The 20,861-nt window shown below is 38.4% G+C and overlaps 2 protein-coding genes across 2 annotated transcripts; both read left to right on the top strand.

Annotated features, from left to right (window-relative positions):
* Window positions 1-6,186: 6,186 nt before the first annotated feature.
* LOC117293701 lies at window positions 6,187-8,570 on the top strand. The gene is made up of 2 exons (XM_033776114.1): window positions 6,187-7,885; window positions 8,521-8,570. Exon 1 carries the CDS (start codon window positions 6,809-6,811, stop codon window positions 7,505-7,507), a length of 699 nt encoding a protein of 232 aa, XP_033632005.1. The 5' UTR covers window positions 6,187-6,808; the 3' UTR covers window positions 7,508-7,885; window positions 8,521-8,570.
* A 10,649-nt stretch (window positions 8,571-19,219) lies between these two features.
* Window positions 19,220-20,467, top strand: LOC117293760. Its single transcript, XM_033776191.1, has one exon. It carries the CDS (start codon window positions 19,244-19,246, stop codon window positions 20,429-20,431), a length of 1,188 nt encoding a protein of 395 aa, XP_033632082.1. The 5' UTR covers window positions 19,220-19,243; the 3' UTR covers window positions 20,432-20,467.
* The last annotated feature ends 394 nt before the right edge of the window (window positions 20,468-20,861 follow it).

Raw genomic sequence — 20,861 nt, forward strand, 5'->3', positions numbered from 1 at the left:
AAACCATCTCAAATGAATCAAATCTATGCCAATGCATTTTGTCAATGTGAATCGCCCCCTTCAGATAGTTGAATCTAAAATATACTGAGTGCCGATGACGGCCAGCCAAATACCGCACCACCATTGCCGAAATGTTGCTAAATGTAGCGTAAAACTGCAAAGTTTGTTTACTTTCACGAGCAAATTTTCCTCAATGTGCACCTTTACCTCCGTCACCCATCCAATTTGATTGTACATAGTGCATCACTGGACTTAAATGCGGTCATCAGAGTAACGGTATTTAAAAATATCTGGCTACGACACTGATGAGAAAAGTTCAATGTTTGGAGACCAGTCGGCAGTTTTGAATTCATATGGATCTTTGTTGTTTTAACAATTGTTGTTTTAACGAATTAAAACTCGTTAGTATTTTCTCACAGTATCGATCGGCGTTGAATTGCATTATCCAGAGTTAACATTATGTGCTTGATGTAATTCATTGTCTTACCAAATAAAATACTGAAAGAAAACCTTCACCAAATATTTTGTCTATCGGAGAAAAAACAACTTTCTCGGTTAAAACGTGCATCATGGCCGACGGCGCGCACATCGAAATTTTTTGCGGGGTCACGCAACCTCTCTATTCTGAAACGCCCTCTAGCGTTCAATGTTTTTTTACACTTAATGCCACACGTGAACTAATACGAAGACTACAAGCCTTTGCATTGCATGATGGGATTTTGCGCTGTGTATGCGTGATCGTCGTAAGTTTGCTAGCGTTCAGCGGCACTTTGAGTGATTTTTTTACGTTTTATCCAAACCTTGAGACAAGGTTTGCAAGTCAGGAAAGTTTATGTTTTTTGTTGATGCCAAATTTAAGCAAAGAAAACCAAAGTGCCTTTTATACAAGTTTTAAATTTGCAGGGTTTTATCTTCTTGCCAGAGTTTTTAAGTAATAAGAAATGTGATATTTTTTGGTATAAGAGTAAGTTAAGGTGGATTTTTCTGAAGAGTGCTTTCTGATGTGTAAAGAAGAAACATATATTTCGAAACTGTGCATAATTAATGAGTTTGCCAAAGTTAGTTTTCTAAAGCAAGTTTTTTTTTTTAATAAAGATTTTGTGTAACAAAAAACAAGTTTAGTTTTGAAGAGTAGACTTGTGCCGGTCACACATCTTGTTTCGGGTTTTTAAGCTGGTTTGGACTGGAGTCAGTCCAAGCTTAGCTTGGGCCTATGTGACGAGATTGTGTGGACAGACACTTGTCATATCTCTGATGTTATTTTGATTTACTAATATCTAGAACGATTTGTCCTCTGTTTCTGTTTTTACTGTTGTCTTTTTAAAATTGTATTAGGCGAAGTACAAAAAGAACTTTGTGTTTAATTTATATATGGGTAAACAAAATTTAATAAAAACAAAATTGGTTTTAAGATTGATTTGCTGATTAAACTCTAGGATTAAAACAATTAATGCAACCTTTTTTTCTTGCAAGCGATAGGCCTTGTTTTGATTTTAAATCTTTAAAAAAGTGTTAAACATTTTTATATTGACTAATCTTTGTAAATTACTATTTTTTTTATTTTGAATTTTTTTTCAATTTTGAACTAAAAGCAAATTAATTTGGGTAAAAAAATGTAACTTTTTCTTTACTAATTAAAACATGCCATTGTCCCATTAGTTCCATTGGTGTCATTTTAATTGACGAAGGAAAGGAAAGGTAATGGTATTTAGCCCTGTTGGATGATGTCATGTCTCTACGCCCATAAATTAACTTGTTTATTATTATGACCACCACAATATTAAAGGTGAAATATACTTGTAATTGATTTCCAGGTGAAGGGATAACGGATGAAGATCTAAACACACTCTCACGAGAGGACGTGGATCACTTATTTCGAGGATATAGCTTTTCAACAAAGAGAAAGGCCTGGGAGGTGTTAAAAAACCTCAGGAAGGATGATGAGGATGAGGTAACTATAGATGAGTTGACCTTTGATGTCTTACCTAGACCAAAACAAGACTTTCTGCCTGGCAGTATGTGCACACATTGTGTTTTGCATAAAATTTGTTTTAAGAGTGATGTCAAAGGGCAGATCACCTTTGAATCAAGTGACCTCTTATATCATCCATTGATCCGTGTAATTCAGAACTAAAGAGCAAGCATACTGCCGGGCAGCCACCCCCAAAAATGTAAGCAAATGGAACAAGTTGACATGATACTGATTGGTGAAATCCCACAAAAATGTCAATTTTATGCTTAATAGTTTTGCCGATTTCATGCAGTCTCTTACGGTAACTCATTAAAGAATTGTTGTTTTATTTTAATGTATTTTTTCAAAATCAGGAAATTTAGGCAGCTACTTAAATTTTTAGGGTTACAATAACAGAGCTTTGATTTTGAAATGGTGTCACTATTGATATTGTTCTTTAAATTCCTTTCTGAAATTTATTCATTTATTTATTCATTTTCCCCAGGGAGAACAGGTCTTTGATAACTGATGGGGCGACCCTGGTTTAACAAGACAAAATAAATAAATATAAATAAATAAATTCAGTAGTATACTTTGATAATTACAGATTAAACAACTCTCCAAGAAACGATTGAGAAACAAGGAGTCTCATGAGCGCACCAAGAAACGCAAGATTAACAATCTCAAAAATATGTGCAGTTCTGAAAAGAAAGTGAAAGTATTATCAGAATCTGCGGTAAAATTGCAAGAAACCTTGGACATGTTCAAACGGGAAAAAGGCAAACTGAAACTTTCCCTTAAGCTTGCCCTGGAGAATAAACGCATCGAGAGACAGCATAAGTCACTTGCAACTGTGAATATCATACATACAGACTGTGTTCAGTATGTTCTAAATGAAAAGGGTGAAAGAGTCATTTTGGGTAAAGGTTCCTATGGAGTTGTAAACTTTGCAAGAATGAACTTTTTGGGGAATAAAGAACACTTCATTGCGGTGAAGCACTATCGGTCTAGGACAAAGCAGGATGATGTAGTGAAAAAGTTGCGCATTCTGCAAACCATTTCCCATCCATGTGTTCTGTTTACTATAGGAATTCTTGACACAGATATTGATACATGTATTCCGAGCATGGTAACTGAGTTCATAGGGTGCGAGGAGTCACAGTCATCAACTACGTTGTCAAATGCATTAAAAATGCACTTACTGGCAAACAATAGTCTAATTTTGATTGGTCAGCAGATTGCAGAAGGTATGCAAGCAGTCCATGATGCAGGGTGGTTACATTGCGATTTAAAAAGTAACAACATTTTGTTGAACTTGACTGATCCAGAGAATGTCAGAGCAGTCATCATAGATTTTGGTCAGGCAGTAAGAAAAGGGCAAAATATCTACTACTGGCACCTATCGAATGATAAACTTGAGGAAACGAGGAAGAGAATATACTGGATTCCGGATGAAGTAGCATCTAGACAAGCTCCGTATTCATGCAAATCAGATGTTTACAGTTACGGACAAATTATCTTAGAAATGTACAGAATTCTGAAGGATTCATCAAGCCATACCTTTGCCGAAGGGATTTGAAAAAACTTTCTTTAAGATGTGTTGCCGACTTGAGGCTGAGAATTGTACTTTTCTTTAAGCAACATCCTCTGCTGGTCATCATCAACATGTAATCGGTCCAACACATTCTCATGGTCACACACTGGACTTGGTATTCACAAGAGAGACAGAATCCCTTATTAAGAAATGCAATGTTTATGATGTGCAAATGTCGGATCATTTTGTTATCGATGTACAATTAGACATACCTGTACCGAAACCCCAAAAGACTTTCACAATATCTCGTAATTTCAAGGCAATTGATAAGGAGGCATTCTCGACAGCTTTATGTGAGTTTACTCGGGGTTTCAACTACCAAGGAGATGCTGAATCTGGGTTCAACTGGTACAACAAAACCATGCAGTCACTTCTGGATAAATCTGCCCCTCCAACTGCCAAAGAACGTCCAGTTCGTCGGAGGATGCTTTGGTACAACAATGACATTCATTTAGCACGTCGGGAAAAACGTCGGGCTGAGCGAAAGTGGAGGAAGACTAAATCAGATGTTGACCGTGATGAATTCTTGAATAAACAGCGTTATTCATCAAACCTGATCTGTCGCACAAAGATAGCATACTTTCAAAGAACTTTGTCAACATGTGAACATAAAGATCTCTACAAGACTGTTGATTATTTGTTAAATAGAAAGGTGCCATCTCTCCCTTTTCATGACTCAGTTGAATCATTATGCAATAACTTTTTAACATTCTTTGATGATAAAGTAAAAAGGATTCAGAGTAGCATTAATGATGATCTACATCATTCCATTGATCTTATGGGTAATCAAGTGCATATTGATTCACTCTCTTACTTACATCCTGCAACTGAAGATGAGGTATTAAAGATTATTTTGTCATCTCCTAGTAAGTCTTGTAGTTTGGACCCAATTCCCACTTGGTTTTTGAAGGAACATGTACATTTTCTTCTTCCTGTACTAACAGATTATGTTAATTCGTCAATGCAGACTGGCACATTCCCTTCGACAGCACGGTCCGCCATAATCCGACCTCTTATCAAGAAGCAAAATCTTGATAAGGACTGCCTTTCCAGTTATAGACCTGTCTCTAATTTGAGTTTTATTGGAAAGTTAATTGAGAAGGTTGCTTGTCGTAGACTCACAGTTTACATGAACGAAAACAACTTGTGGGATCCTAACCAGTCTGCATATAGACCATTTCACAGTACTGAGAGTGCACTTATTAAAGTCAAAAATGATATTTTATCTGCCATGGATAAAGGTCAGGTAGTTTTACTTTTGTCATTAGATTTGTCAGCAGCTTTTGACACAATTGACCGTCATATTTTGATTTCTCGTTTGTCAACCAGGCTAGGTATAGAGGGTGTAGCCCTGAGTTGGTTTACGTCATACCTGGATGATTGGTCTGCATGCGTTGAGATCAAAGGGAAACATTCGGTAGTGGCTACCAACACAGTCGGTCTACCTCAGGGTTCTGTATTTGGACCCATTGGTTATACTATATACACGTTACCTGTCTCAGATATTGCTAGACATCATAAGGTTTCATATCACACTTATGCAGATGATACACAGTTGTATTTTTCATTTGATCCTAAGCAACCAAATAGCCTAGATACAGCATTGCAAACCCTTTCAGCGTGTGTTATGGATATAAGTACATGTAGTTGGATGGGAAAGAACAAACTTAAACTTAATGAGCAAAAGACAGAATTTTTGGTAATTGGCTCTAAACACAACTTGCGCAACATGAACAATGTCATTTTTACATTTGGAACCACTCAGATTGCACCATCAACATCAATCAAGAACCTTAGTGTATATTTTGATTGCAATATGTCTATGTCTTACCAAATAAACCACCTTTGCAAGTCTGTTCGATTTCAGTTTAAAAATGTGTCACAGATACGGAAGTATGTATCTGAAGAGGCATGTCATCATGTGATTCGCAGCCATGTTCTTTCCCGGTTAGACTATTGTAACGGGTTGCTTACAGAAGTCCCACAGGTGCATATTAAGAGACTTCAAAGTTTGCAGAACTGGGCTGCTCATGTTATCTTTAGGTTAGATCGCCGTCATGATGCCATGCCTCTTCTAAGATCGCTTCATTGGTTACCAATTAAACAAAGGATTGTATTTAAGATTCTTTTATTTGTTTACAAATTCTTTCACAATCAGGCACCAGTGTATTTTAATGAATGTATTCAGTTGTATCGACCTTTGCGTACAAATCTTCGCTCCAATGCAGATCCATTTCGCCTTACTTTTCCCATGACTCACAGTAAGGCGGGAGATCGAACATTCACTGTTTCAGCAGCTAAAGAGTGGAATGAACTTCCCTCCTATATTAAATCTGCTGAAACAGTGAATGTGTTTAAGAAGATTCTTAAAACCTACCTCTTTCCTAATTGATTTTGTTTTTTGTTTTTATTGTTGTTTGTTTGTATAATGTTTAATTTATTGCTCTTTGTAAACGCTGTGATATGGTTTTACCATGAATAGCGTACCTAAATGCTTAATAATAATAATAATAATAATAATTCACAGAAATTATCAAAACCCTAGAGGGAATTCAATGACAGAATGACATTTCAGAATTCAGACACATTTTGCTTCATTGTTCTTCCAGATGACTTCAATATCCGAGACTGTTGGCACCAGTCTCCTCCTACTGGAGAGTGCCACACCCTTTGCGAGTGCTCTGCCTTCTGCAAATGATGTGCACACAAAGCCTGTCAAAAAACCTGTCAAAAAACCTGTAAGTTCACCTTCATGGAGTGATGTTACGTGGAACTCTACTAGTGATGATTTCACTCCTCCACAGAAACGAAAATATGCAGATACAACACCCAAGAATTCAACACCATACAGTAGTAAGGAATCAACTCCTCTCAGGAAACGAAGCTGCAACAGTAGTTTGTTTCAGAAATTTTGTGATTCTCCGTGTGTTTCTCCAATCTGTAAGTCACGGCCATTGACATATCCATGTGGAATAGAAGCGCCATTTCCTTTAGCGAAAGAACACAGCACATACTTGTCTAAAACTGACAAGCAGACATTTTGTAAGAACTACAAAACATACAAAATCTTAATTGATACAATTTATAATGTGATATTCTGTGCCATCAAAAGAAAACCAACCAAGACGGAGCGAGATTTGATTGCAATTAATCTTTGCAGGAAGTATCCTGTACTATCCTGTAATGATGACAATGCTCACAGTGCGCTTAGTTATGCGATAAGGAAGAAGTGCAACAATCACCACAAGAGAAAAGTAGAGAAGATGAAGGGGAAAGATGATGAGATGAGAGAGGAGGCTGTACTTTCCTGCGATGAAAACGTTTCTCACAATGTGCCAAGTTCCATCAAGGTGACAAAGAGTTGCCATTCCAGAAAAGTATCAGAGCTGCAGGGGAAAGATGGTGAGATGAGAGAGGAGGCTGTACTTTCCTGCGATGAAAACGTTTCTCACAATGTGCCAAGTTCCATCAAGGTGACAAAGAGTTGCCATTCCAGAAAAGTATCAGAGCTGCAGGGGAAAGATGGTGAGATGAGAGAGGAGGCTGTACTTTCCTGTGATGACAACGTTTCTCACAATGTGCCAAGTTCCATCAAGGTGACAAATCGCCGCCGTTCAAGAAAGATAGCAGGGCTGCAGGAGACTGATGATGATGAGATGAGAGATGAGGATGAAGGTACATGTACTGATGACCAAGATATCGATGATACACCAAGTCAAAAACGCCACAACATAGCTCTGCAAACTGAACTAAAGAAGAAAACTCCAAACAGCAAAAGTGTAGACGTATTATTCCAGAAGGGGTCAAAAGATAGAATTGAGTGGATACACAAACTAAACGGAGGAACACGTGCCAAAGATGTCCTGGTGGTTTACCCCTGTTATAGCAAGGCTAGTGTTGTAAGTAATTTGCAATTTAACAGTTGTTTGCTAATTAACACTACTAGTACTAGTGTATTATAAATCTTTTCAACATTTGTCTTCACACTTCACAGGGCATCTAAAACCAGTATAAAATGTGCCGCTCTGATTACAGCTGGGTGATGTATGCATCACCCTAACATTGCTTACGACACTCACCGAAGGGGGGGGGGATGGGGATCTCCCTTTTAAATTGTGCGATACAACAACAAAAATAACAATTCAGTATGAACTTGCCATCTTTCCAGTAGTCCAAATGGCTATCCACCGTTAAGTAAATTTTTCCCATTTGAATAAAATTTTCTCATTTTTTTTCAGTGCCTTCGGCAGCTAGAATTGATGCTATGCCAACCAGGGCTGGTTGATTTTGTTGATGGCAACTGGAAGCAGTTGAAAAAAGTGTTGGCCAAGCTGATTCAGGTAGGCATGTTAACTAAAGCGATCTCTGGCTGATCTAAAAGCTTAATGGGCATTAATCATCACTCAGCTACCTTTAATCTGATCAAGGACCAGCCTATCGAGTCCACCTGAAGCAAACTGAGGCCAATCAAGCCAGCATGTAGTTGTGTTAGGGCTATCCAGCCATACAGTGTTTGTGTGAATGCCTACCATGTGTACACCTGTCCAGCCAGCACAATACGCATGCATAAAACATGGCTTGGTTAAATTCTCTGTTTATGATCAAAATAAAAAATGGTACATTTTGTTGTCTCTTTGTAGAATGTCATGGCCAAGCGGTCCAGCGCATTGGACTCAAGTTCTGAGGTTGTTGGAATGTGGGTTCAAATCCCGCCATGGCTGGCCATGATACTTGTGGCTCTGAGTAAAGACACTTAACAACATCCTTTGAATGGGATGTTAAGTCGTTGTTCCCATGAGTTGTGTAAATGCACGTACAAGACCCAAGGACACTCTTCGTGAAAGAGAAGGGGCTTGCCCTGGTGTTTCTGGTTTGACTGCCAAATATTAGTGTACCAGAGCGCCCAATAGGCGAAAACCAACACTATAAAAGACTCCACTATTGTTATGACCATTATTAATATTATTATTTTTAGATGATGGAAGTGTTCTCCAGATGTTGGTGACACATCTTGCTGGACCGAAGAATGCAAAGTATGTGTTGCAGTTTGACGACAAAGGCAGGGATATGGGCAAGACTGAGAGAAACCAACCATTCCTTCTAATTTTGGGAACATTTGGTAACCTCAAAGAGGTATCTCTTATCATCGACAAACAAATATTCAGCAAGATGAAGGATAACTTAACAGTGGTGAACATCCTGCTATTGCTCTTCGCAGGAAATTTCATACTTAATCTGGATTATCCAGTCACCGCTAAGACAATCTATCAGTGTCTTGAATACCATCTGCTCGGAACTTGTGCTAAACCCAAAGCAAAGGCATACATTGACTTGTTCAAGTAATTTGTAATGGTAATGACTCTTTTCCCCTTCTCAGTGATTGTACTGCATGTGTTAGTCAAACTATTGATTATTATGAAACTTGGGTGTTGTGCTGTTGACTTAGATGTACGTGTACATTGAAGCTCTCAACTCTGACTTAATTTAGGAACGTAGAGACATTACGCTACTAAAGTTTCATCAAAGGGACATTTCACTAGGTTGGGACATGGTTTGATATTTATCCCTTAGTTATTTAATGTGTGAAAGTGTTTGTTAAAGGTTAAAACAACTTTGGAAATATGAAGAAAAATGTATTTAGACAAAACATTGACACCAAGTCAGTGTTATGTTTGAGTTTGTAATATTTTGTCAGTTTTTCAACACTCCAATACATAGTTATGCAAAATCGTTTTGTCATCTAATTACATGTACATGACACAACGCACCAAGAAAAACATTTTACAGCAGTCATTGATTTTATACAACAGAAATGGAAAGACAACAAAAAGTGAGTAAGGATTTTTAAAGATGCCAAAATGTCACGAGACACAGTATCTCTGTTACGCCCAACTGTTTTTTAATCCTGCCCTTTTGATCAGTATTTAATCACCTGCTACCGCATCAAACATTTTTCTTTGTGCAATTATGTCCTAAAGTTTGTTTACATTATACATGTTTACCCATATGAGTGTTGAAAAAGGCTGAAAAAGAAATACCGGATGTACACGAGTGATCCATTGCATGCATTTCCCGATGCTGACACAGAACCACAATTTCAGAGGGTTTTTACTTGAGGATAAATAAAGTATTTTATTAAATTTTAAAGCCATTAGATTATCCCTTTGGCAGATTTCAAATTGCCACGTTGTTCGTTCAATTTTGATGTTATGTCTCCAACTTAAAGAGGAAGGGAAATGAACATTTCAATTTTGTGTTGTACAAATTATTGATTGTTATGAAACATGGGTGCTGTCGACTTACATTTAGCTCTCAACTCCCCCTTAACTTAGGTGAGTGACATTACTCTACCAAAGTTACATAAAAGTCAAGAATTTGAGAATCACTCAAGTATTGAGTCACAGTTCCAAGAAACTACAATTACTTTTGTTTTAATTCACAAGCGAAGAGTGCCAAATGACAGTTTTGTGCCAACATAGGCCAAATGTATGCAATGGGTACACTGGGGCTGTTAGGAACCAGACCTACCTGATGACGTAGTTGAAAAGCTACTCTTCATCCTCCATCTTGAATTTTGTTTGTGCAATACTGTGAAGCGGCGAAGATTTTCATCGAAACTTTTGGCGCGAAATCTCTTCATTATAATTCCTAAGGTGAGTGAGCTTTTGTTTTAAACATCAAATATCTATGTAGTACATACATTACTCTATATTTGTGCCAAATCTGGGCCTAATCTAATGAATCGCAGTGGTTCTTTTGGGCTCCGCCAAAGTTGGTACACGAAAGTTAAAAATGACCCGAGTCGATTTTCAGTGCATTTCGCCGTACAATTGTCCTTCAAAATATACGTTAATTTTTCATTTTTTATCGCAAAAAGTACATTCAAAGTGAAAATTAGGAAGTTATATATCAGATTTGAGTTGTTTTTATCGAAATGATGCATTAACAAAGTGGATGGATTTGGATTTAAAAGGCTTGTATTTTGGGGTCTTCGGTGGCATTTTTGGTCACGTGACCCATTTCCTGCACTGTGATTGGCTTAATGCTGTGTGTGACGTGTACAACAAAGGGAAAACATAAGATCGTTTCGATTTTGGGGGTTTTATAATTTCCCAGACACAAAGTTCGTTTTCTTTTTCTTTTAATATATTTGTTATGTTATTTCTTTGTTGGGGGAATTATTTTCATCTGTTTTTCCATTTTCATTTGATCTTTTTTTCTTTATCTTAGTCTTCTATTTTGTTTCTTTTACTTTCTTTAGGGGGCATATTTGTTTTATTTTAGTTTGATATTTTTTGTCTTTTGTGTCTGTTATTAAGGCTTTTTTAAATTTCTTTTTACATTTCTCCCTTTCCTTTTCGTTTAATTTAATTTTTATTTTTATTTTCATTCGTCTTGTTTTACTTTTTAAAATTTTTTTTAACTGCATCTTTTGTCAGAGCCCCCGTTTTTTCTCCTTCTCTTCATTGAAAATGTTAAAAACATGCTGTATTTCGGTTCAGTTAATTATCTTTATTTTTTTTACCATCTAGGCGTGTATGCACTGTCGTATGGAACAAGACCTTACCTTGTGACGCAATAAAAAAGGGCCTTCCTTGATACTTCTCTTGAAGGTGAGTATTTCAGATTTGTTTTTAAATGTCTATAATATTGTAGTGCACATATTACACTATTTGTGCCACATTTGTGATGTTTTTTTATATATTTCAAAATGATGCTTGGCTTCCTTTTTGGAGGCAGGTATAATCTCATGACATATTTCTTGTACTGAATTTGGCTGATGGCAATGTGTGACTTGTACAACCAAATATTTAAAAAAGAATTAAACCAAAAAAAGGCCTCAAATTAACCCACGGAACCCTCAGCAATTGCCGTGTGTGCCCTATGCCATTGCCGTAGTGGCCTTAAAAACCTTCAATACAAATTTGAATTTTCCTCATATGGTGCCCTTCACTTTTGGGAACTTGACGTGCCCTTTTGAAAACGATATTTGAGGCCTGAAAACCTACTTTTTTTGGCTCACTAATACTGGGGTTTATTAATCCCAAACCTAAAAATGTATAAAGTTGATCTTTAAAAATTATTCTATTTGTGTGAGGTTATAACCCCCAAAACAACAACAACATTTTAAATATTTTTTTTCCCCTCCCTATCTTTCTCTCCCTTTCTCAGTTCATTTCAGTAGTGAAAGACAATGCCTCGAAAAAAAAAAAGTCATCCAGCAAAGCCACCTGGCCGTCTCCAGCAGTATTTGACTGAAAATTTCAGTTCTCCTGACGCAGACCTCCTCAATGGACATGTTCTGTTCATGTATGTTGAAAATGATCGGTCATACGCAAGGACAGTTGAAGCAATCAAGGAAAGGGTAGCAGAGCCAGTTGTAATTCGCCCCTCAAGACTGCACTATCTGGTTGGCAAAACAATAATGAAGTACAAACAGCTGGCTCGTGAGAGTGATATGAGGAATCTGGATGCTATTTGCCGTGAGAGATTTGTACTTGCTCATCAGACACAGCAGGAAGAAGAGCTGGAGGAGACAGAAAATGTGTCTGCTGTTCCTGGTCCATCAGCAACACCTGAAAGTACTGAACCCACAACAGAGATGCCCTCCACTTCACGTGATCCTGGTTTTTCTCAGCCATCTACATCACGCAGTACTGGTACTCAGCCATCAACTTCCCAAAATCCTGGCAGTGTGCTGACCACACAGAAGGATTTCTTCGGCCATCAGCTGCAAGACACAGATGAGACTCTTGTCAAGCTCAGGCAAACGCCAGCTGATGAAAAGATGTTCAAAACTATGATGAAGGAATGTCTATCAGCTATTGTCGTCGTTCTTGAACGACAGTATAAGCGATATTTTAGTGTGGATGTGACTGAGCAGCTACGCAAGGAAACTGAATCTGCCCGCTCCCACAACATCGATGCGGAGGAGGTAATGGGGATGTTCAGTGCAGCGAAGGACCATGCCCCTAACGCCACACTGTGCTATCTTTCATCCAGAATTCGAGCACAGAAAAACAGAGTCACCAACTACCTGGATAGTTTGGAAAGGGATAAACGAGATAAACTCATCAAAATGTCCATTTCCCTTGGAAGAAAGCACAGGCAGAGGAGAAGGAAGCGGTGTTAAATTCAACAGGAAATTGCAAAACGGATCGACCTCAAACACACAAAAAAGGAACAGACACAAAGGAATAAAATTGAAAAGAAACTGAAAACCCCAAACTTGAACATTGCCGGTGAATTTCCAGATATGCACGCCACTAAACAGGGAGAACTTGCAGACGTACTTGACGGAAAAATTGTGGGACGAGAAATAGTACACGTGTGGTAGTGGTACGACAGTGAAAATAACAAAAAAATCAAGTACCATGGCAAAATCAAGTACCATGGCAAAATCAAGTACCATGGCAAAATCAAGTACCATGGCAAAATCAAGTACCATGGCAAAATCAAGTACCATGGCAAAATCAAGTACCATGGCAAAATCAAGTACCATGGCAAAATCAAGTACCATGGCAAAATCGAAAAACTGAAAAAGAAAGCATCAGGGACTTATGTGATTGGATACTGGAATGAAGATGAAACCTACGATGATGCCATAGACTATGACATTTCTAAATATGCATTGGCTGCTGACTTTGATTTTGACGAGCTTTCAATATCATAAATTTGGGATTTAAAGGTATAATTTATTGTTCATGTGGGGTTTTTGGAAGACAGAAGTCATTCCTATCATCTAGTTTCATAAGACCAACTTTGAAAATTTCATCAAAATCGGTGTTTAAGTTTTTGAGAGCACAAATAATTTAAGAAAATAATTAATTAATTAATTGATTATTAATTGATTGAATTATTTCTTGGATTGTTTGTGTACTGGACACCATTCAAATGAAAAGTTTTTTCAAAGGTCCTTTACTTACAAATCTTGACTCGCGGGGAGCGCTTTTCTATTACAAAATGTTTGTTTTCTTAATTAGTCTCATTAATGTAATTAATTAAATATAATAAGTGTCAATAACATTATTTGACAAAACTGAATGGTTATTAGTTAGACCCTTATCAAGAGCTTCATTTTAAGTACCAACATGATGGCGTCCAATGCTGTAGTGAAGGATCCCAATGACAGTATATGTATGCTAAATAATAATTAATTAATTAATAAATTAAGTAATTGCGTGATTTGCTTGTAAACTCCTCATCATTCAAAAGTGTTGTGATGGTCTGTCTTCTAAAACAGTAATTATTTCAATATACTCAGTATTAAGAAAGTTATGACAATTTGTTCACAAAATGCTTCAGTTTGGGTCACACAATTTCTTTTGTTTTTCTTTAAACAATGACGTCCATCATTAATTAATATTTAAATATCTTAAAAAAATCATAACTTCATTAATATTCACTCAACAGAGATGATTTTTTTTACCATATGAAAGTATTTTTTAAGCTCTTTCAAATGCATTCCTTTTCATTCACATAGGTTAAAGTTGATTTTTTATGTCACATACCTACAGTATGTGAGCCAATTATGGCTCATACTTTGAGCCAATCTTGAGCCATTTTTGAACAGAGGAGCCGGCATTTTTTTGGCTCTAACTGAGCCAATTTTATTTCCAGTGTAGCTGTCAAAATTGTACGTGTTGGACCAGATCAACCGTTTCCGCTCGAAACAATCTCGAGGAGGGTTACGTTATCGCAACTAAACAAGGTGGGCTAAAAAAGTACATGTAAGATTAGGATAATCTTCCGGACGTCGCCACCAATTTATCCGCCGTTAATTAACTCCAAAACCACTGAATTTTTTTTCTTACCTTAGAAGAAGGGTTACCGCATATATACATCCAGAAAAAAAAGAGAGAAAAATAACTAAAAATAAACAGTTTGTAAACAAAGGTCAAAATTGGGCCGTTTTCGACTCCCAGTGACATCAAACTCCGCCATGTTTATGCTGTTTGTGTGTGTGAGTGTTGTTGTTCAACGCTCCAATCAGTCGGTCAGCGTCCATGCGCAAAGGAAAAAATCGCTAGGACTGATTCATTTCCGAAATGGGTACACTGAAATTATTTTGGGAAGGGAGGAGGGGAGGGAGGGAGGACGGAGGGAAATTCGAACAAACCACAAAATAACCACGTGCGTTTATGAAGGTAATGTTATGTTATAAGAATAGGCTGTTATGGTTTCAATACACTGACCGTCCTTGCATAATAAGCAGGTTGAACTAGTCTACGGGCCTGTACGGCGGGGGTATTGAGTCATCTCTTATTTTAGCCACCCAGCAAAAATAAGGGGAAATGAAGTCCAACATCCATGTAATGTATAATAATCCCTTTAAATTGCAGTTGGATGATATGGACAGTTTGCCTTATTTGAACTTGGGGTCACCAGTTGCTTTTGAGTATGTTTTAGGTAAGGGATCATGTTGCATTATTAATCGAATATTTGTAAGGGACGATTTTCTTGGAAGTTATTTAAAGTAATAAACGGTAATGTGTTGGTTGGTTAACTATGATTCTATCTTTGGATTTATTTGTCTGGCGTTTCTGCGGAGCAGTGCCTTAAATTAGGGTAGTCGTGAGAGTTGTCGGGGACGGTCCAATTCAAAAACGTTTCGGTGGTTTATACAACAGCAAGATGTCACTGAGGATTTGGTCGAAGTGGTCGACCAGGGCATTCTGACGGCGCCACATGTATTCGGCCAACCGGAAACCGAAGCCGTCGGTAGAGCTGGTAGCGTGGGTGCTCGGCAGACTCCTCTTGATCTGCCACCACTGGCACTCAATATTTTGAGTATGAGCGCCAGTGGTGGGATCAACGAAATTTAAGGAGTGATTTACCGTGAGATGAGTAAAATTTTCCTGACTGAGGCAATCATATGCTTTCCAACAGTCCGATATGATTGTGGATCCAGCGGCCACATATTCCTTAATTAAAGGAATAAGGGTCGCTGAATCCCGCTTTGGCACCTCAATCAGGAAAATTTCCTTTGTCTCACGGCAAATGCCGCCTAACACCCACTTACCCTCGACCAAACGACCTCGGTTGTATTTCCGGCGACCGAATTTTGACTCGTCGATTTCGACCGTCATGCCCGGCCCACCAATCCCCTTGCTGCACCGTTCCTCGACGACACGAAGACAAACCTCGCGGCAAAAAGTGAACCAGTCCACGACAGTTTTACTACTGGTTTGTTCACCTTCGTGGACTGATGTTTCTCTAATTGCCGCAGAGGTTGTCGCTCGTGCCGCTCAGTAGTAGGTGAGCTTGAGGATTTTTTTCAGTGACATCTTGCTGTCGCTAAACCAGCTGCCATGACGGATGCTGCAATTGCGAGACCGCTTCCGGCACCCCCGATGTGTGCACCGCCACGAGAACCCGTCGGCATGGTCCTTCTTCACGGACCATGTCAACGGGTGGCGGCAGTACCGGCAATCGGGGGCGTCGGCAATTAGTCCACGTTCTTTGCAGAACGCAATTGCAGCATCCGGCGTGGCAACAGTCTCAAACAATCTCTCAGCATTCCAAAAGGTATTCATGGTTCAACTTAGAAAGCATGACAAGATGACTTCAAGACTTCAAGAGCTTCCTTATATAGCCCAAAAGAACAATTGGGAGACTTTCTAAATAATTGCTCTTGGTGATTACGTGCGTCCTCGGTGGAACTCCCCTCGGGACTCATACTAGTGGAACAATCCAAAATAATCTTTCATGTGACTGATGTGTGAAGGAGTTCGTCATTCAGGACGGTATGAATATTCAACTTATGCAAAGCACTGGACAATCACAGCTTATTTTAATATTCATTAAAATTACATATTCATTATGACCTTTATTGACCCAGGTAATGGCAAACACATCTAGGACAGACAACTAAATTTGGTATCAACGCCTCGTAGCCCGGTGGGTTAGGCTATGGACTATTGAATGTATAATAACTTGTTAACTCTGCTTTACAGGTTCGACTCCCGGTACTGCATTACATTATTTCAATGATTACTAACTATCCATTTCTTCCAGCATAGACACCAGATAGAAATACATGGAGACTGGATGAGAGTAGGGACTGACATCGTGCTACTGCGCATCACTACTGCGCATGCAGTCTTTTCCATTGATAAATTCGTCGATCGATATTTCCTGTTTACCGCGTTGCATGCTGGGAGCGCGTGCTGTTTTGGCATCACACTTTTTGGCATCGGCGATCGTTGCAGGTAAACATCGAAGTCTACAAAAAAATCCATCTAAATCGACCAATTTTTGAGCAAAAAACATTGATTTTCAGGTAAGAAACCATGTTTTTTATTGATTTAGGGTAAATGGGGTGGATGAATGTCGATGAATGTATTTTTAAACGATAATATAGTATCAAAGCTACTTAGAAAAACTTACCTTACGTGGGTTAAGTACATCGCATACCGTCGCAACCAACTTTTGTTTGGAGGCTCATACTACAACTTGGGATTTTTTCAGCTTATCAAGGCCGTAATTTAAGTAATGTTTACTCATTTTAAATGAATAATATGAATATTTAAGCATATTTTAGGCACATATTTGAGGAGGATTTCGTAAGTTTGTCCGTGTTGTATTTGCAACAATTCAAAGCATTTGTGGGAGTAGCAATGCTACTTATAAGTGCCATGTTTGTATCACATGACAGTATATTGGCATCGCTCATTGGTCATGCTGATTAGTACGTCACATACTTCCTGGTTGAGGCTGTTCCATCAATTATGCTCACTTCCCGTTTTTAGCTTCTTGGTTATCATGGGTTACTGTTGATTTTGGGGCATGATTAAAATGTTTTTTAAACCGGTTTTTGTTTTGTTTTTTGAGAACCTGTATTACTGTAATGCCAAGAGGCAATTTCTCACTAGTTGCTCAGCTATTATTTCCTTCCTTCCTTCAGACCCCCAACTCTTAATTTCTGAGCCAAACTTTTTTTTTTTTTTTTTTTTTTTTTTTTTTTTAAATATAAATTCTTGTGGAACTTCACTGTTCCTTTTATTCGGATTCTGTTTCATATGGTTAAGCTACAACAAATAAACAATTATTTACATAACTATTTTAAATTTAGGATGTTATTTTTAAATAAAATGTGTTAAGATCGGTTTATCGCCTGCACAGTTTATCAATGCTCTTTCATTAATTTTAATATTTTTATTTCTCTTACAGGCTGTTCCATCTTTATTCGAAATGGGTGTGACTGTAGAGGTATGGCGAATGCAGATTGGAACCTTTTCTTCACGTCCCCCCAAAGCTGAGCGCCGTCATTCTTCTTCATCAAGTGATCCAACCACGGGTCCCTTTAGTATGGGAATTGGATGCAAAACCTTCCTGATAGTTTTGCTAGCTGTTGCTATTGGAGAGGCTGGAATTCATCAGCTATCGAAAAGCTGTAACCCACTTCTGGTTTGTGGAGATATAGAGCTCAATCCAGGACCATCAACACCAACTCTGCCTGAGGACCTACTTGACAAGTTGAAGAATGCTGACGGCTCAATTTTGCCACTCAACTTTGATCTACTTAACGGCCATATAATCCAACTGAATAACCTAAAGAAAAGATGTGGAGCGAGTTGGAGTACTTATGCCCAATGGATCACAACTCTAAAACCCGAGCATGTGGCCAATGATGACGGCTGGGCAAGAAGATTTAGTGTGCAGTCAAAGTCACTTCTTGCAGCATACGAGAAGCTCAAAAAGAACAAACAAAGAAAAGAGGGAAAGGAACAGCTGGAAGAATGGAAACAGAATGTGTATGTCTTTCCTGAGATTTCTGGTCCACGGCCCAACGAACCGAAACCGTCATGTTTTGACATTTCCGATCTGAAGATTCAAAATGAACAGTTGATAAAAGAAAATGAAGATTTAAAGCAAAAAGTTAAGACACTCTCAGAAAGACCAGATGCTCATGCCCAAACCTTACAAAAGCGTCGTGAAACTTACCATAAGACACAGTCTTCATCTCTTCGGAAAGAACATATGAATTTAGAAAAGGACTACAACAAGCTATCCGCTAAAAGGCAAAAAATAGAAGCCCACTGCAGTAACCTTAACAAAGAAGTCTCTCAAGCAAGAGATGAAGTCATGGAAACGAAAGAAGACGCTTTCCAAACAAACACAATCTTGACAGACCAAATTAATAAACAATCTGAACTCATTAAACAGTTAAGAGAGCACAATGCAATGCTGAAAACAAAGTTGGAAGAGCAAGGTGATGTAATTCAAACCATGCAAGTTGATGCAGGTGGCAAGTCTTCCTACAGGCCAGAAGTTCGTGCTTGCATTTATAAGTTACTGCAGTTTCATGTAAGCTTTGACAATGTTTCTGATGTCATCACCACTGTTCTCACAATGATTGGGAAAAAAGCTGACAAACTGCCAACCGGTAAAACCGTCAGTAGATTTAATGAAGAAAGACTGCTTCTAGCACAAAAGCAACTCCGAACATTAACTGACAAACAAGATCTCACTCTGAGTACTGATGAAACACCAAAAGCCGGTGACATATACATGACATACACTATAAATGACCAGGATCAAAACACTTATGTGTTAGGTTTACGCGAGATGGTTTCAAAATCAGCCGAGGATACCCTCACATTTTGAAAGAAATCCTGAGCGATATCAATGATATATGTAAGACTGAACATACAAATGACACAGGACATCAGATTCTTCTGAAAATAAAGAACACGATGTCAGATCGCGCAGCAACTGAGGCTTTGTTTAACGACATGTTACAAACGTACAGGAAGGAATGCTTGCCCCTCTACACTAAGGGATGGGACAAGTTCAGCACAGCAGCAAAAGAAAAGCTGCTTCACATGAACAATTTTTTTTGCGGACTCCACTTACTGGTTAGTATGGCAGAGACAATTTCTGCTTCGCTGAAGGAATTCGAGGATCAGTTTTTTGACGGAAAGCACCCAGGTGCCCCTAATGTGCCTGGAGTTGGTGGTTTTATAAACCATTCGGAAAGCAGAACAGTAAGACTTATCCGTACATGCACAAAAGCTCTGGCAAAAGGTGGCGATGAAAAGTCTGGGGTGCATCGTCATTGGAAAACTTTCAAAAGACGAGAAAATATAACAAAACGCTACCTCCAAGTATTCAGGGGCAATCGATTTAACATCGTATTTCTACTTGGAGGTTGTGTTCATTTCCTACACGAAAAGGTATTTTACTTTCTTGATAAAGTACAGGGCACTACAAACAGGCTTTTAATGGCAGTGCATGCTGACATTCAACAACCGGTATTCCTTGCTGGTTGCAAGGTTCTTGGACTTTTGAACAAGTTAGTCACAACTCCATTGTGGAGAGTCACCGAAAGTGACGGCCATATTATTGACTTATGTGACCAGTACACAAAACTTCATAACTTCTTCAGTGAATGCTTGGAAAAAGACACAACACTGTTTAAATTTATGAAAGGAGAAGTCTCTCCATTTGAGGACAACCTTGTCAACAAAGATGAAGTGTATGACAGTCTAATCACAGAGACACAAAATGATGAAATAGCTATGAGCATGGCCAGATTTACATTTACTGCTTTAAAGCAACTTCTAGGGAGAGTTGTCAAGGATTTTTTGCCTGGTGGTCAGTATTATGATTTAAAAGTGAATAAAGAGTTTCTGCAACAGACATTGTCTGTTCCCAAGCACAATAAACTCCCTGAGAGGGTATTTGGTTATTTAGACTTCTTGCTAAAAAAACGACCAAATGTTAGATCTATCACAAACGAGGCCCAGGTTATGTTTACGTTTAACAAAACTGCAAAATATATGGACTCACTAACACCCGAGCAGCTGCACAGAGAAATACAGGAAGTGATGGTAAAAAGAGAAGGCAGGATCGAGGAGAGAAGGGAGAAACGGGACCTGTAGACAAATCACGGGGTGTTTTTTTACATAAATTTTATAGGTTTTTACTTTTTTTTTTCTTTTTTTTTTTTAACCGATCCCCTATAAAAACCACTTTTTCATCCTAGCCCAATCGATTGAAAACCTCCTCAGGTGCACAACACAAAAAAAAAAAAAAAAAAAAAAAAAAAGGGCCGGAAGTTGGTGGCGACGACGTAAAATTTTTTCTAAGATTAATACACGGAAAAAGAAAACATCGGTGTTCAGACAGAAATTCAGAAACCAATCCCACCTACCTTCATGACCTTCCCAAGGTCACTGCTACCATGGAGGTAGAATATACACTGTCGGAGAATATGGAGGGCTAGGTAGAATGGTGGTCAGGCAGAAGTTCTTTATTTATCCTGCGCGCCGCGGCAACGACAGGCAATACTCCTAGAACTATTTCGGTTTC

Source organism: Asterias rubens, chromosome 8 (genome assembly GCF_902459465.1).
Source record: "Asterias rubens chromosome 8, eAstRub1.3, whole genome shotgun sequence".
In the NCBI taxonomy this organism is placed as follows: Eukaryota; Metazoa; Echinodermata; class Asteroidea; order Forcipulatida; family Asteriidae; genus Asterias; species Asterias rubens.